At 36.9% G+C, this 19,360-nt stretch overlaps 1 protein-coding gene across 1 annotated transcript in view; it reads left to right on the top strand.

Moving 5' to 3' along the window:
* The first annotated feature begins 13,588 nt into the window (after positions 1-13,588).
* kcnq3 (potassium voltage-gated channel, KQT-like subfamily, member 3) overlaps positions 13,589-19,360 on the top strand; it is an 89,828-nt gene continuing 84,056 nt past the window's right edge. Inside the window, exons 1-2 of the mRNA XM_056479945.1 lie at positions 13,589-13,652; positions 14,685-15,133. Of these exons, the coding sequence (XP_056335920.1) occupies positions 14,829-15,133 (305 nt within the window). The 5' untranslated portion in view covers positions 13,589-13,652; positions 14,685-14,828. The remainder of the gene's footprint in view (positions 13,653-14,684; positions 15,134-19,360) is intronic.

The following is a 19,360-nucleotide window of genomic DNA, read 5'->3' as shown; positions in this document are numbered from 1 at the left end:
GATTCAACTTGTCTGATTTTAAAATGTAAGTGGTTTTGTTTAGTCTCAAACTGGACATCTGTAATGTTTTTACTTAAGGAACATTCATAAAAAAATGAGTTGTCCTAATTGTTGTACTTGAACTATAAACTAACTAGTTAATTTAGTTAAGGCCTGTATGTGATTTCTGATTCTAAGCTCAGATGTTTTGTTCAGGTTGTAACATGTAAATAAATGTATTTTTTGATTCATTTTTTTTTTTTTTTTGTATGGTGTATTGTCCTGCATGTTGACATGCAATACTGCTTCCGACCTCCAGGGGCACTAGGTTGATCTGCACCCTTATAAAGAGCCACTTACCATAGAGTAAGTAGGAGTGTTTGGTAGAGTGGACACCACATGCATCCCTTTTGCTACCGGCCTTCAAATTCAGTCTAATGCTTTGAGAACTATTGAAGTTATCGCTCAATTAAAGGACTGTTTATATGTTGCTATCCTTGTGCCTCTGTTGGTTTGCTGTTCTCACTGGGATATACCAAGTTTATCCAATTTCTTGGGGAGCAACACAAACTCACTTAAACAAGGCAAATTGACTGTTTTTCTACAAACAACCACCTCTTCTAAGGAGTCACAGGACATCATAAGTGATTTATTGCATCGCTCTCAAGTGCTCTAATTGATAAGTGGTCACTGACCTTTTTTTTTCCAGAAAGACTATTTAATTTCTGACTTTGGTATATCTTGTTTATTTTTGTTGTGATTGAAGTTTTTTTTTTGTTTATTTGATAATAAATCCATGCATGCGTGTAAAATAAGAGTTTACAATTGATATAATTTTGTTTCAAGAGAGTGTAAATCAGTATAGCCAAATTCTGTAGAACCCCCTCAGAGTGATACCAAATCGAGGAGAGGAGGTGTTGCAAGGTCTTTAAATTGTTTTCCTGTTTTTCTTCTATGTTTCTTTATGTGTTTGAGGAATACGTGGAAATGTGTTGGAGATGTTGGTGCATGAAGGTAAATACTCTGTGTGCTGTATGTATGTCTGTGTGTGTGTGTGCAGAAGAGGTCAGATGTGCACATAACTGCCAACGGATGAGCTCATTTCTCTGCGGTATTTCTATTTTCAGGCAACTAAGAAGAAATACTCACCCTATAGTTCACACTCCTTACAGCTCGCTCACACACACAGGTCAAGCAAACATCACAGTACACACACAGGTCAAGCAAACATCACAGTACACACATACACTTTACAGATCAGACTCAGGGTCAGCAGGTACTGCAGCTTTCCTCTCAGTGTTGTTCTTCAGCGTTGTGTCTGTGTCCTTTGCCTGGTGCTTTATGTGTGTACCGGTGAATTATCGATATGTGCAGATGGGCTGTGCTGGTTTAATTTCCACTTTTATTAAAACACCTGTCAGCACATGAGTAATTTACCTTGCTGCTGACATTTAAACAGCCCTGTGCTGCACTGGACTAAATCTTATAAAAGCCATTTTAGAGACGCTCCAGAAAGAGTAAACCCATTACACATAAAAGAGCATCACTTAGAGATGATTTTCATTACTTTCAGGCTAAAAAGTTTTAAAATATTATGCATTGGGGCATTTTCTAAAATATGTAGTACATTATTGTATAATATTTTGTAATTTTATTCATAAATTAAATTGTAAGTTTAGCAATTCTACTGAAAAGGTGAATGAAAAGTTTATAAATGTCTTAATGAACTACAAGTAAGTCTAGTGATATGTAAAGCGTCCTGGTCTTGTCAAACATAATCATTGAAGATGACTAAAAAGGTCAATTGTGCTTTAATGGAAGCATTAATGTGAATAATAAATATCTTTATTTCTCTGTTATTCATTCATTCATTCATTTTCTTTTCGGCTAGTCCCTTTATTAATCAGGGGTCACCTCAGCGGAATGAACCGCCAACTTATCCAGCATATGTTTTATGCAGCGGATGCCCTTCCAGCTGCAACCTATCACTGGGAAACATTCAAACACTCTCATTCACACTCATACACTACAGCCAACTTAGTTTACCCAATTCACCTATAGCGCATGTCTTTGGACTTGTGGGGGGAAACTGGAGTACCCGGAGAAAACCCACACCAACATGGGGAGAACATGCAAACTCCACACAGAAATGCCAACTGACCCAGTCGAGGCTCAAACCAGTGACCTTCTTGCTGTGAGGCGACAGCGCTACCCACTGCGCCACCATGCCGCCTCTGCAGATTTCAGTTGCAACCCATATCAAACACACCTGCCTGTTATTAAAAGTGCTATTCAGGCCCTAATTGATTGGTTCAGGTGTGTTTGATCAGGGTTGGAGCTGAACTGTGCAGGAAGGTAGATCTCCAGGAACAGGGTTGAGCACCCCTGGATTATGAAAAACTTCCTAATCATGTCACCCATGATATTTTAAGATGATTAAAGTAAATTGTGCTTCAATAGGAGCAAAAACCTGAAAAATATTTAAGGAAAAAAAATTTCAATTTTTTTTTTGTAAGAATTGGCGATTCATTCCACTGTGGCGACTCCTGAAAAATCAGGGACTAAGCTGAAGGAAATTGAGTGAGCGAGTATTTTTTTGTAATTATTAACCCACTCACACATTGACCCACCTACCACCTTCTCTAAACCCAACCGACAGTGTTTTCAAAAGCAATCCAGAAAAAGAAAAGCCCTCACCACTGCCTGATTTTTACCACATTTTCAGACTTCACCATATTCTCACCCTGTCATTTACTTGTTTATTTAACTTTTTTCTTTCTGTTTTTGTTTTACCTGCTTTCTGGAACTGTTCTTTGTCAGACTTGAACCCTGTCATCATGGTCAACTGCGTCTCAAGTCCACTGACGTATGTGACGAACCACTGGACAAACTGGTAACAGTGCAAAAGCTGTCCATATAGATGTAAGCGGTCAGCAACTAGAAAAGAAACAGAAGCCGTCAGCGTCATACCACCCTATAGCGTTCATTTTAAAGATGACATGCACCCATACGTAGCTACATAGTTTGTGGTCTCTAGAAATGAATACTTCACAATCACAATTGCATATATTGGATTAAAATATTAGTATTTGAGGCTTTATTTGCAGTGGTGTATTGGAATATACATTAAATAGACAGTGCTCAGCATAATTGAGTACACCTCATTTTGAAAATAAATATAGGCAATGTATTTTGGTGCATTTAAACAGAACAGATTTATTAAACAGATATATTTATTAAAATAATATTTTAGTCACGAAAAACTAAAATTCAACAATTTTTTTTCCTTTTTTGCTTCTGTTTTTTCCCTCTTTTTTAAATTTATATTTAATATTTTTCTACAACATATACTTTTGGGTGTACTAGTTTTTGGACCATTACCATAAGTTATTATGTTAGATAAGCTGCAGATTTGGCTTCAGTACTGACTAGTCTAATGTATATGTACAAATATAATATTATATAGCTTCCTATTAAAAATATGAATTTAAAAAAAAGATTTGTGAGATGTGTACTTACATATGCTGAGCACTGTATAAACGTATATCGTTTATTTGTAAAGGATATTATAATGGAGTATTTTTGTATTTTATAATAGTATTAATATAACTAAAGACAATATTTAAGAAAGAAATAGATAATTTATTTTCAATACTTGTTTATAATATTGCTAATAATGTTCAGAATTTTAAATTCTTTTTACTTTCTGTGCTTAAAAAAAATCCTAAAAGTACCAAATCAGAATATTAAAATGATTTCTAGCTTCTAGTTAAGGCTACTAAATATTTAGCTAAGCAATCACAGAAATAAACAAATAGTTTTTTTTTCTTTTCCTCTATTTTGACATCTCTAAGCCCAAACTTAGAGATGATATTAATTACGTTCAGGCTAAAAAAGTAAAAAAAAAAAAATATATAGGGTTGCATTTTTTTAAAATATGCAGTACATTATAATATGTAATTAATTTACAAATTATATTGTAAGTATAGCAATTTTTTAATTTAATTTTTAATTTTTAATGTCTCGTTAAAATAAATTACAAAAATGTAAAGTGATCGTGTAAAACGTCCAGTGATGATCTAAGATGATTAAAAAAGTAAATTGTGCTTCAATGGGAGCAATAGTGTGAATAATAAATATGTACAAAATGTGTTTTAATTCTTATGTTATTATTTTTGTAAGAATTGGCAGTTCATTACGCTGTCCCGAGCCCTGATAAATCAGGGACGAAGCCGAAGGAAATTGAGTGAGTATTTTTGTAACATGTTAATACAATATAGTGTAGGTGCTGTCCTGTCTTTTATTTTGTACTTTAGTCTTGTCGTCTTGTTTCATGCCCTGTTTCCCACCATGTGCTCCTTTGTATGTGTGTTATGTTTTCATTTAGTTATCTTTGTCATGTGTTTAGTTTCTCATTGGTTCTTTCATGTCATGTGACCCTTAGTGTTTGGTATATATACACCTTCATGTTTCCTTGGACTAGGTCTAGCTTTGTTCGTTATAACCCGCTGTTGGTGAGTCGTTTGTTTATTGTTTTTGCCATGCCAAGTTTTGCTATGTTTGTTTTGCACTTTCAATAAACAAACTGCACAGTACGCTCGCCTTCAGTGGACCAAATTATTACATAGACAATATTTAAGAAAAATTTATTATTTATTTTCAAAACTTATTCATAATAGTAGTGATGGTGAAATGAAGCTTTTTGAACCAGTGAAGCACTCGACTCAATTGTATCGGAAAAAGATTCGGTTACTCGAAGCTTTCTAAATCAGTGCTCGATGAGGACTTCTTCTGGTTAGAGTGTGGGAAAGCACTGTGTGGCAATAATGTCAAATGTTCACAACTGACCAACTCATCGAACCAGCAATTCCTGCATAGGAGGCGAATGCTCTAAGGTGGAGGCTATGTGTGTAATGCTTTCGGGTTGCACTCACCAGCTGGTCTCCGTTAAACACTACACTACGATATGCAGTGGTTTTCTTTAAAGATAGTTGTAGAAAAATACGCTAATGCACTTAAGTATGCTTCAAAAACTTTTTACTATAAATTACTATTGTATTTTAGTTTAATTACTGGTGTATGGGACCAGTGCAGTGCTTTGAAACAGTAGAAATGTATGTAATCGACGCCTAATTGTTTAAACCTTTGAATCAAAATTCGAAGCAGTCACGCGGATATAGACGAAAATGAAGCTTCGGACGACACTGATAATGTGATGATGGCAAAACGAATCAAGCTCCGGTACACTGCTTCACTGCGGGATGTATCGTTTTTTTGATACATGCTTCGAAGCCTCGTCGCACAACGTCACATCACTACATAATATTACATTTTAAATTCTTTTTACTCTCTATGCATAAAAATATCCTGAAAGTACCAAAATTAGAATATTATGATGATTTCTAGCTTTTAGTTATGACTACTGAATATTTAGCTTAGCAATCACAGACATAAACAAACAAAGTGTCTTTCCCTGTTTTTTTTCCTTTGCCCTGTATTTTATTTATTTCTCAGCCCAAACTTTTGTGAAAAGCACTGTAACATTTTAGTCGGTGGTTTGAAATGTACTGTTCACATTACCAGTTGCGAACCAAAAGTGAATTCTGCTCCAGATGTGTGTTCACATTACAACCTAATGCATCTAGTCAGAATTTTAGCTTTTGCGAATGAATAAAACATGGCGATTTAACCCAGCAGCTGGACAGAGACTGAATAATTCAACCCCTGTCACCCTGACAAAGATGCTCTCTCTTTTTCTTTCTCTCCTTGCTGTCTCTCCAACTCCCCCGGCTCTGCTGTTCCTCCAATCTCTGACAAGGAGAAGAAGATGCTGTCGGCTCTGCCTTTTCGAGCGCCTAACTCCAAAGGCAGGTCATTTCTGATGTAACTTCACTTTTATTGATCGGTTTGTCTTTTTCATCTTTGCTTTGCTCGTCCGCTCTCTCTCTCTCTCTCCTACATTTCTTTCTTTAGCCGTAGGAACCCGCTGTCCCGAGGGATGCGTATGTCAGGATCTCAGAGCTGGAACTACGGCCGCTCTCTTCCCTTCTGAGGTTAACGGCATCTTGACGTCATAAGCACTTGAATTTATGGCTTATGAATCATAAAGATTGATAGCTGTAATTTAAGCCTAGAGTTCATAGAGGAATTAAGGAGGCCCGCGTGTACTTTAGGTGCTTCGTCCCGAAAGAGAACTGGGACTGGATTTAAACACGGTTGACTGGGTAAGCAGAGCAGATAAAGAGATTCATGATTGCACTTTGATTTACAGGTATGTTCCCATAAGGCATTGCGGTACTGAGGTCACCTTATGGTATCCCATAAAGCATCGTATTTAAACAGTGCCTTTCGGTTTGTTGGATTTAACAATGTGAATTTACACCTTAGCAGATGGGATCCTTTAGAGCTCTGGGCTTACTGTGTGTGTGTGTGTGTGTGTGTGTGTTTGTGTCTACTAGCTTTGTTGGTATAATGGTATAAGGACATGGGTATGACCTAGGTATTACAATGTTGAGGTGGTTCATGAGGACATGCCTTGTGTCCTCGTAATTCAAAACTGTTAAAAATCCTACTTAATAGGGTCTTTTCACATTCGATATTTACAACAGGTTTCCTGTGAGGGTTTGATTTAGGTGTGGGTAAGGTTATAAGTGTCTTTACAGTGTACAATACATCACGCCCATGGAATGTCCTCATAAACCACCAAATCCAATGTGTTTGTGTGTGTGGACAAAATGAATACTTATAAAAAAAACACTAATAACAAAATTATTTATTTTTATTACTATACTGTACATTCATACAATGTATGGAAGGCCAACAGGGCCAACAGCATTTACAGTGTACAGTACATCACGCCTATAGAATGTCCTCAAACCACCAAAACCAACGTGTGTGTGTGTGTGTGTGGACAAAATGAACACTAATAAAAAAAACACTAATAACAAAATTATTTATTTTTATTACTATACTGTACGTTTAAAAAATGTATGGAAGGCCAACAGGGCCAACAGCATTTACAGTGTACAGTACATCACGCCTATAGAATGCGCGTGTGTGTGTGCGTGCGTGCGTGCGTGCGTGCGTGCGTGCGTGCGTGTGTGTGTGGACAAAATGAACACTAATAAAAAAAAACTAATAAAAATAAAACAATTTCTTTTTAGAACCGTACATTCATACAATGTATGGAAGGCCATTAGGGCCAAAAGCATTTAAATTGCCACAACTTGCTCAGTTTGACCATGTTTCTGCAGAAACATAAAGAATAACCACTGAAATTTTCAACCCAGGCTCATTATGGATACGTACCCCTATATACATTTCTGGAGAGCGCGAAATACATCTCAGAAGGGGATTTCACGAATCCACCAGAGGCCGCTGTGTAAGCTTTTTCAGATTTCAAATTTCTCTCTGAAGTGCTTTTCTGCTTTTCTTGCGTAAATCCACCAGAGGCCACTGTCAACTGACTGACCGATCGATACTGCCACCCACCACCCTCCCTAAACCCAATCGACAGTGGTTTCGAAAGTAATCCATAAAAATAAAATCCCTGGCGGCAGCCTGCTTTTTGCCACGTTTTCAGATCTTACTACGTTCTCACCCTGTCATTCACACGTTTATTTTATTTTTTGTCTTTTTGTTTTACCTGCTTTATAGAACCATTCTTCGCTGTACTCAAACCCCGTCATCGTGCCTCAAGTCCGTCGACGTACGTGGCAGTAACAGCGGAAAAGCCGTCCGAATGAAGGTAATCGGTTAGCAGTGCGAAAAAGAAACAGAAGCTGTCGACGGTATTATACTGCCCCGTAGCATTCATTTTAAACACAAAATGCAGCCATACGTAACTCTGGCTACATAATTTGCGTGTTCCAGACATGTATATGAGGGTACGTAATTACAATGAGCCTGTGTTGGAAATCACAATTGCATATATTGTATTGAAATATATGTATTTCATATATATGTATATGTATGAGTATTTGAGGCTGTATTTGCAATGGTGTGTTGGAATATACATTTATAAACATCAGATATCATGTTTATTTGTGAAAGACACCGTATTGGTGTAATAACATGCAATATTGCCTTCCATAAAGACTTCCATCTGAACACAATCATAGTACAAATCATATGAAAGAAACATTCAAAATTGCTGCTTTAACGGTCATATTTTGAGGGTTGTTACAGTTATATTTTAAAGTTTTATTAACCATGTGTACAATGTATACACACAACTCATAAAAGTGCATTGCATTGATTTTGCGCTACTTAGTGTGTCCACAAATTGTCAGCACCAAGCCAGACTGTTGTTTCATAGTCGGAAAAGAAATGGAGGGGAGAAAACAAAACCTACAACAAACTACTGAAGAAGGCAAAAACAAAAAAGCTTACATTGACTAGTGCATATGTGACCGCTTTTAAAGATTGTCGCACATCTATTTTACATAAGCGCAAATACATTTTTATCCCTTATAACTTTGAGCAAAAAAATCACAGACAATGGATGGAGTGCACATCTTTCTAGTGCACATGTGTTCATGATTAAATGTAGTATGTATTTAAATGCCAGTGTACTTGACTGTGTGTGTTAACCAATTAGCTTTTATGCTATAAGAGATTAAACATACAGTTTGTATAGTATTTAATAGTTATTATCTATATAAAAAGTGCATGTAAAACATGCAAACACAACATGTGTGATATACTTGAATAGCCATTTTCACTAGCTCTGTAATCTAGCCCTAGCATCTGTATCCAGCAGAGTATTCAGATACTCCCACTGCAGTAGAGAGACTCAAAACACCAACAAAGAGATAAAAAAACATCTGCCCTAAAAAATCTCACAGCCATCCTCATACATGCATGCATAGGAAAACAGTCAACCTTAGATAAGACAGCACTGTACTGTAAAAACCCTTGTGTCTGCAGAATGTTGTCATCCGCTCTGATGTGAGATTTGAAACCCAAGAAACTTTATTCTCCGAGAGAGTGTAAATCTCATTAATGATAAATGTAATCCTGAGAACTGCTTCACTGTGGGATTCTCGGTTTCAGTTTCACTTTAGAGTGCTTTATTGCAGTGTTTCCCAACCCTCTTGCTCTTTAGTACCTCCACAACTCTATCAGTAAAGCTCAAATACTCCAACACTATATCTATCTGTCTGTCTGTCTGTCTGTTTATATATTTGTCTGTCTGTCTATATATTTGTCTATGTATCTGTCTGTCTGTCTGTATATTTGTCTGTTTTTCTGCCCGTCTGTCTATATATTTGTCTGTGTGTCTGTCTGTCTGTCTATCTATCTGCCTGTCTATGTATTTGTCTGTCTGTCTGTTGATATATTTGTCTTTGTCAATATATTTGTCTGTCTGTTGATGCATTTGTCTGTCTGTCTTTCATGTCTGTATTTAGTATATGTCTATATATTTTTGTATATGTCTATGTATGTGTCTATCTGTATATATATGTATGTATGTATGTATGTATGTATGTATGTATGTATGTCTATGTATGTCTATGTATGTGTCTGTCTGTCTGTATATTTGTCTAACTGCCTTTGTCTATATGTTTGTCTGTTTGTCTGACTGCCCACATATTTGTGTCTGTCTGTCTGTCTATATATTTGTTTGTCTGTCTATGCATTTGTCTGTCTGTCTATTTGTCTATATATGTGTCTCTCTGTTTGTTTGTCTGTCTATATATTTGTCTGTCTGTCAATATATTTGTCTGTTTGTCTGTCTATCTATATATTTGTCTGTCTGTCTACATATTTGTCTGTCTGTATCTCTGTCTACATATTTGTCTAACTGCCATTCTGTCTGTCTATGTATGCGTCTGTTTGTCTGTCTGTCTGTCTGTCTGTCTGTATTTCTGTTTGACTGGCTATATATGTGTCTGTCTATATATTTGTCTGTCTGTCTGTGTCTTTCTATATATTTGGCTGTATTCGTGTCTGTCTGTATATTTGTCTGTTAGTCTGTCTGTCTATATTTTGGTTGTATGTGTCTGTCTATATATTTGTCTATATGTATGTCTGTCTATATATTTGTCTAACTTTCTGTCTGTCCTTCTGTCCGTCCATCCATTCAGATAAAAGGCACAAGTAAAGCAAGCAGATTATCTCTATTTTACATCATGTGCTGGCAGGTAATCAAGTGAAGACATGTTTCTTTTATAAATTTGAGCTAATTAATTTCTCCCTATTATTCTTCATGCACACAAATAAAAGGCGTCCGCCGAATCTGGTCTGTCAGTAAGAGACAGATTGAGCAGAAATTAGATAGGTGCATCTGGGACAGGAGATGTAGCATAAGAGACGCATTTTAAACAGCAAAGCGAAGAGAACATAACAGAAGGAGGGAGAGATCTTTTTAACTGTAGCCTTCTATGCTGAATATGCTGACTTGTGTTCAGTTTTCAGTTACTGTATTGGTCTATCATTTAAAACTTCATTTCAAACAAGACTTACAGCAGATGCTGTTTCATAATAACTGATAACTTGGGCCAGAAAGAATCTGCGGATGTTTTTTGCTATTTCTGCTGAGAATTTTGCTAAAAATCTGCGGATTTCTGCGGAATTATTTTGGGAGTATCATAACTAAAACCTTAATATGTGAAATAAAAAAATATCTTTTTAACTTTTATTTAATATGTTTAAAATGCAAATCCAATTAGATTCACTTTATTTGGTAAACAAAGCAAGTCTCTCATATAATATATCTACCAAAAGACATAAAATATTACTGTACAAACTGCATTGTACATAAATCAGATGAACATTTACATATTAGTCAATAATATTACTGTAATTATTTTAAAAACTGAATAAATATAAATTTATACACATTTACACAAGTAAATCAACAAAATTAATGATGGGCTGAAAATCTGCGAAATTCAGCACACGCAGATTCTATGTGGGCCTTATTTTTAACATTTTGTCTTGGTATATTTTAGATCATTATATCATTATTTTTAATCTGCCATTTGAAGGGACAAATAAACTTTGGTATCTAGGTACTAAATCTTGGATGCATTTCTCAACGTTGGCAGTGTAATTAAGCAAAGATTGTTAATTAATGTTCTTCATATGAGGATTAACTGTGCTACTTATTTGTGTTCTTTGAAATGTAATATCACTTGTTTTTTTATTTGTTTGCTTCTAGTTATTTTTTAAAAATCTGAATAAAAAACAGCTCTCAGATAAGAGGACATGAAGGGATAAGGTTTAACAATTTGTTATATCTGATGGCTTTTCAGGTCTCATGGCTGTATGATATACTGAAGCAAAGTGTCTGCCGGCTGAGTCTCAGCGGATGTAGTAAGTCATCTGGGTGTTGTTCGCCTGCTGTTTCATGAATAATACAAATTCATACACTCATCTGATGTCCTGTTTTGTGCACACCCTACAATACTGTATAGAAAAATCCATATTTGATTTGTGAAATACCCAAAACTGTGCTTAGTTGTATTTTGTCTCTTATGTAACAGACCTTATTTACATCTTTTGTTTAGAAATCTGATATATTGCAATATATGCAAATTGCATATATGACATACAAGTTCTTTTATGTTTATATATTGCAAAAATGGTCGCTCTAATTGTTTTTAACCATTGGATTTACTAATATGTGCAAATATGTTCAAATATATTTGCTAATTCACATACGTCACTTTTGAGATAGTATTTGAATGATTCTCTAGCGTAATGTCTAAAATAATGACAAAACGCATGATTTTGCTCATATTTTAGGATTAAAAGGCTGAACGGCATGAAATGCCATCAGTCTACAGAGATTTTCCAGTATTTCTCTGTTGCAATCGGGAGATCACAATAATTAACCACGAAAAAGCCAAAGCAGTGCAAACACTACCAGATTACTGTTGTGTTTACAATAAGTAAAAAATGCTTAACACATCGGGCATTTCTTCTTTCTTTCTTTTTACTGAACTACTCTGCAGTAACAAAAAAACAAACAAACAGATGGCCAACCAAAATGAACTCAGGGTTATACAGAAAGTGGCCAACACAAAATACACACATTCCTGATATGTGAGTCCAGGGACGTAACGGACATTTAAAAAGTGGGGGGGGGGGGGGGACAGCTGAATGAGATTCAAAAGTTTACGTTCATATAATTATTAATTTACCCCTCTGGTTGCTACACCCCTGTGTGAGTGCCATCTCACACTCAATACACTACAATTACTATGGTATAAATACTGCACTACAACATACAAAAGAGAGAGATCGACTTGAGAAGTCACTTACCTGTTTAATAATGATTTTTTCAGCTGTAGTTAGAAATTACGCTGATTTTCCCCCTAAGGGCTTATTATGCAGTCTCTGTCTTGTGGATGAACAGCGCCAACCATCTTTGGTCTGCTCAATGACAGACTAATGGCTGCCGACGCACTGTCTCTCAGTAATTAGAAATATTTAAAATAGGTACTATCCTTATAAACTGCATTGTTGCACTCTAAACAATGACATTCTAAAAAAAGCCTCAAAAGTACATTGTTGTCCAACAGCAGCAATATTTGTCAAACTGTAGGGTGTCCTCTGCTTGTTGCTGTATGTGGGTGGAGTAATAAACAAGGGTGAAGAGGCTGGACGAGTGCTGTTATTTGCAGAATATCGCGACTATCAGCCAATCAGCTTCAAGAACAAGACAGAACTGTTGAATAAAATTTTATATATGTGTTCAAATATAGTAAAGTAGTCAACATTTAAAATGGATCATTGTCCCAAAACTAATGAACAACATCTATTCTTGTCAGAACAATTTGAAATATTTTTTGCATCATCTTAAATTTTGTCAATATGTATAGTACACATATAGTACTACATATATAGTAACACTTTAGTTTAAGAAAAAAACATTTAGTTATTGATTTACACCATTTACTACTATCTTATTATTTGCCTTTTATTAACTGTTTATTAGCAATTATAAAGTATTTTCCTATTTTACATGCCTAATCTTTTCATACCTAAACTCAACTACCTTGCTATTTAATAAAGAGCTATGTTTATTCAGCTAAAAGTCTTATGGTTTGTTAATGTTTTTATCAGCATGAAATAAATGATCATATATGTTATAAATATATATGTACGTATTAGAAATTCAGGTTGTAACACAATATATCAGCCATTTTTTGCAATGTTTGGAAATATAGATTATGTTTCATGTATGAGATATTTTATAGAGCCTGTAAAATACAAATAAGAACCTGTATGTCATATATGTAATTTGCATATATTTCTATGGATCAGATTTCTAAATAGGATGTTTCAACACCTGCCCTGGGAGTATAGCAGATAAGATGGACATCCAAAACATGCAGGATCTCCAGGTCCAAGATTGAGAGTCTGATTCTTTTTATGTGCACTTTTGTGACTCTGTTTACGACCAGCAATCCACCTGGGAGGAAAGAGGCGCGTAATCTTCCGCTTTGTAATTCATATGAAAGCATCTTTGTGGTTTTGGATTGCGATGGCATGCACAATATTGCGTTGACCAGGCGCAGAGATGCCATGTCAGTAGTGTGTGTCACGTGCACGAGCTCTCTGTCTCGCGCCTCCGTCTGAACCTCCTCCCTCATCATCACAACCAGCGACGGCAGACCGAGTACGATCCGCATCAGCAATCATGCGGTCGCGCGGAGAACACGGTAAGGCAGATCTGCTTGCGCGCGTGTGTGTGTTTATGTGTGTCTACGGCTGACAGCAGAAGCGCGGTTGCATTTATGCTTTTAGACATCGTGTGTGTTGCTCATCTCGGTGGAGGCTGAAGGCGAAGGCGATGCAATTGTTGCTCGGCGTTGTTGCGGATGAAGGTACCAGAAGCTCTTTGTCAGCAGCGCTGCTGAGCTCATCGACATCTCTCTGACCGCACATAATTTCCATTTAATCAGGCAGTTGCGATAATGGGATTCGTGATTAGTAATTCAGCGATTCCTGTTTCGACTCCATTAACGATCGTTTTAGTGGTTTTGTATTCAAATATGTGGAAAAAGTGAGATGTCATTGGAATATTACTGTCTTAAATTGTGAAATTATTTTAAACAGAACATATTATAGCCTAACAAATTCTAAATGTTGACTATTAAGTCACTTTTTCACTTTTTAGACTTTGTTTTTCTAGTGTTGGACTAAATAAAATAGGCAAATGATGTTACATTAAGCATGTTGTGTTGCCATGTGAGTCGCTTAGGGAGTCCCTGGAATTGTTTGGAGAATTAAAGCATGTTAAAATACAGTTAAATAAGCAGTTAAATGCTTTTATTAAAGTTTTAAATATTAAATAAGATTCTAAAAAAATAAAATATGAAAACTAGGCAAAATAATGTGTTTAGCAAATGAGTCTAATTCAGCAACCATCAATATGTATTTTGTATTCACTAAAAAGAATCGACTCAAAAGAGTCATGCGTTTGGGAATCGAATAACACTCATCGCGCTTAATCCCATAGGTTCACATGAAAGAACTGGTTCGAGAATCAGAATTCACTCGTAGCCTGTTATTACTAGTGGTGGTGTTGCGTTGGTCCGCTGTTGTGGAAACACAATGGAGAGTTTTAGGATCCTGTTCCATTCACATCGTCAGAACCTGAAGAAATGACATTTGACGACAACAAGCGTAATGTTTGAGAGCGTGCGTGCGTTTAACAGACTTGAGTGTGTGTGTTTTTTTCCAATCCACAGCCCATCCTCGCACCTCCCTCACTGAACGAGGTCCTTAAATGACCCACGACCACTAAAAAGCTCGTGCTTTCCCTGTCCGGATCATGGCATGCGCCCCATCCCGGACTTCCACACGCGCGGCGCCGAGGCTCGAGAGCAGTGAACATGGGGATCAGGTCCAGAAATGCCGCTAACAGCGCCGAGGACTCGCGCGAGCGTAAAAGCGCGCTGGCCGGAGACCTGGAGCAGTGCGCGGGGCAGGAACGGGACGGCGCGCTGCTGCTCGTCGGCTCGGGGAGGGAAGTGGACTTCAAAAGGGGCTCGCAGAACATCGGGCTGCTCGCCAAGACGCCCCTGGGATACACGCGCCCCGTGAAGAGGAATAATATCAGGAAGCGACGGATCCAGAACCTCATTTACGACGCGCTCGAGAGACCACGAGGATGGGCGCTGCTCTACCACGCGTTTGTGTAAGTGGACCAGATGCATTTCACACCCAAGCGCGCCCACACACAGAGGGAACAGCCCCTTTAATTATAAATTACAACAATTCAGTTCAATCCAATTTGTTTGCGCAGCCCTTTTCATTGTTCCATGGCAGCAGCCTGACAGAGAATGTAATCCATAAGGGCAGGAGGAACTGGATAAGAATAATTGTAAAAGATAAATGAAGTGGAGTGAGATTAGAGGTAATGAAATGCAGATACATGCAAATCTTGGAATATCTTGTGTACAAAGATGTTTACTCTAGGGGAGCAAACTGTAACATTTAAGAGCCATTGAGAAAACCTATACCAATCTTAATAGTGAGCTTATTCTTTGTTATGATTATTGTGCCTCTGATTATTCATATTTACAGTGATGTATTGTGATCTGTTCTGACTATTAAAGGGAATGTTCATCCTGAAGTGAGCATTTGCTGTTAATTTTCTCATCCAGTGCCATCCAAGATGTAGGTGACATTGACAGTCAAAAAACAACAAGTATTTAGTCAAAATTAAAGCCCATGGCTCCTAATGAATTGAAGTCTATTGAAGCAAAACAATCAGTCGGTGCAAGAAACTGAACATGATGTATAACCTTTAATTCTCAGCCTCTTTAAATGGTATTTAGCATTCACTTTGTTTCACTTCATTAGACCTCAGAAGCCACACAAAATAATTGAGTTTTACCTGTGTATATGTACAAGTGCTGGTCTCCATTGACTTGCATCTTATCATGAATCCCAAACGAAGCACCACAGCTTCAGCAAAAGAAAAAAATCTTTTATATTCCACTAAAGAAAAAACATCTTGCATGGCCTGAGGATGAGTAAATTAGCAGCGAATTTTCTATTTCGGGTGAACTATTCCTTTTAATTAGCAGGAAAGCTGTTGTTTTGTGCTTTTGCTGTGAGCACTTTGAATTGTATAATGTGTGCCCATTTGCGCCGGAGCTCTCCATGGTTCTGAAACAGAGCACAACCTCCAGCTGCTAGTGACCAGAAATCAAAGCACTTATAGCTGTCGAGCTGCCGTCTGTTCTGGTATAACAGCAGCTTACACTCGCAGAAGAGCCAGAGATACTGCCTGTGATCATACCACTATGAGATAAGGACTATGTTCTGCTGTGACACTGAAGTAAAGAGCTCCAGCCTTAACAAAGTGCTGATATCAGTGTTGGGTGGAGCGATTATACAGCGGTAACAATGCATAAGTGACCCTTGTCTTAGAGACACGGATACATGTTAATACTGGTTAAGTGGGAAGTGTTCTTTGTCAGGCATTAGAGTGCAGATGAACAACTTCCCTTGAAGCCCTAAGCCGACCTCTATAGCTCTCACACACACACAGACACGCACCCATACTTGTATATGTGATTTACGAGGACTCTCCATAGGCGTAATGCAGTGTTGGGCAAGCTACTTGAAAAATGTAGTGAGCTATATTAGTAGGGCCAGACAGAATCTGCGGGCAGTTTTTGCTATTTCTGCAGAGAATTTTGTAAAAAAAATCCGTGGATTTATGCGGTATAATTTTGGGAGTATCATAACTAAAAATAAGAAATAATACCTTTTTAACTTTTATTTAATGTTTACAATGCAAATCCATCTAGATCCACTTATTTGGTAAACAAAGCAAATCTATCATATAATATACAGTATATACTAAAGGAATATATTACTTTACAAACAGTTTTGTAAATAAATCAAACACTTTCATATTAGTCAATAATATTAATAAATAATAAATAAGAAAAAATAAGTCCAGGGAGAGAAGTTGGCCCTTGTGTAACTTGCTGGGGTCAGGGTCCCCTTAGGTGGAGTTCAAGGGGGCCAGACTGAAAGTCCAGGGAGAGAGGTTGGCCCCTGGGTAGCTTGCTAAAAAATAATAGTTAATAATATTAATGTTAAATAATAAATTAATTTAAAAACTGAATAAATATACTCTTAAACACATTTACACAAGTTTATATAAAGACTCAATGAAGGGCTAAAAATCTGCGGATTTATGCACACGCAGATTCTGTATGAGTCTAGCTACTCTACTTAAAATGTAGCTTAACTACACTAAAAGTTACCCTTTGGGAAATGTAGCAAGCTAAGCTAAAAGCAAAAGTAGCTTAGCTACATGTAAGCTATTTTTGTGATTTTTAACTTCTAATCGAAGCAACTTAAAGCAAGTAAATCATATCTTAGTGATCAATAAAACTGTCAATGAAACATACAAGGCATAACTAGTTTAGTTCAATTATTTAATGTAAATAATATGCTGTACTAAACAGAAACAAATTATAATGTATAACCGCAAAAACAAAAATCCCAATAAAAGCAGGTGTTTCACATGTAAAATACAATAGTAATTTATAGTAAAGGGGAAAATTTAGGAATAAGCATTATATTGTATTGTATATTTACAACTCTTCATTAATGAATTACACTACATAATGTAGTATCATTAGTAACTATCGTGAACTAATGGTCATTACCATAGTATACTTTAGCCTTTACTACAGTAAACTATGTGTGTGTGTATATATAGAACTCCTCTCCCTCATTCATCTTTCCATCAAGCATGTTTCTTGTTAGCCTAATTGGTTGGCGACATCACCGACCGGAGTGAGAGGTGGCAGTAACATATCAAAAAGTTTGTTGTTGACCAGCGTAAAACAGAAAGAAGAGGAAATCGTCATTCTCGCCATCATATGGATTTACTTTCATTGGCTAGACACTGGCTTCACAGCTCTGTAAATATCGAAGCCATCACTTATTCATCCACGATCGGTAAATGTAGCTTGTGTGTTGACTTAAAATAGCTTTGCTACTGAAAAGCTATTTGATTTAGAAAATAGCGACGCTACCGCCACGCTACTGAGAAATGTAGTTAAGCTAGTAGCGTCACTACTTGTAGCAATGCTACTGCCCAACACTGGCGTAATGTATTTTGTACTGTAAAAACATTTATTATATGGCTTTACCATGCCTCTACCCCTAAACCCAACCCTTACAGGAAACTGTGGAAAATTGTAATTGTCAAAATACCTTGTTGAGTATGATTTTTAAGTGTATTGAATTACAAGGACACAATACATGTCCTCAAAAACCAACTTAAAGAAAAAACTCAGGTCATACCCATGTTGTAATACAAATTTGTGTCCTCATACTTGTATATGTGATTTATGAGGACTCTCCATTGGTGTAATGTATTTTGTACTGTAAAAAACATTTATTATATGGTTTTACCATGGCTCTACCACTAAACCCAACCCTCACTAGAAACCTGTGACAATTGACCCTGTTAATTATGATTTTTACGAGTTTTGAATTATGAGGACACAACAAATGTCCCCGTAAACCACCTTAACAAAGTAATACCTAAGTCATACCCGTCATTATCCAAACTTGTGTCCTCATAAACCACACAAGCAAACACACACACACACACACACACACACACACGCACACGCACACACACACACACACACGTACAGCTATCTTTATAGAGACTTCCCATAGACATAATGCATTCTATACAGTGTACATACTGTATATTTTATCACCCTACCTTTAAATCCAACCCCTACATTTTCAAAATACTTCATTCTGTATGATTTATGAGCTGTTTTCCTCATGGGGACAGAGAAATGTCCCCACTAGGTCAGAATTGACTGGTATTGCTATACTTGTGGGGACATTGGGACAAAGTACACATGCGCACACACACTTACACACACACACATTCATTCATGGCCCATTGTCTGTGCACTACCCTTAATACCTTATGCAGGATATGGATCATACAGTATCTGCAACTCAGCACAGCTTTTCCCCAGTGTGTGTCTGTGTGCGTGTGTGTGGTTTCTCCGACTGCATGAAGGCTTTTAACCAGGCCCTTTGTATCATGTGAGGTTAGTCCCACCATATTAATGTGAATAATTAATTTGAAAAACTCTTTGTGCGCTGAAATGTGTTGTGATTTGCCAGTGTGGTTTGTGCATTTGGATGTGTGTGTGTGTGTGGGAATGATTTGCTGAGTTAAATAATTCAGCTGGCCTCCACCCTAGCCTTCCAGTGTATCCAGAGGAAGGGATTAAATTAAGATGTTAAAAAGGGTGGGGCTTTTTTTTTTTTCTCCTTCTGTTGTTTAGCCGATGCCTTTTATTTTTTGTTCCAGTATTGCTGGTGTAGTCTCTGTGGAGCTATACCAAAACATCTGCAG

Source organism: Danio aesculapii, chromosome 2 (genome assembly GCF_903798145.1).
Source record: "Danio aesculapii chromosome 2, fDanAes4.1, whole genome shotgun sequence".
Lineage (NCBI taxonomy): Eukaryota > Metazoa > Chordata > Actinopteri > Cypriniformes > Danionidae > Danio > Danio aesculapii.
The sequence above is the reverse complement of the archived record's forward strand: the minus strand, read 5'-3'. Positions and strand labels throughout refer to the sequence as shown.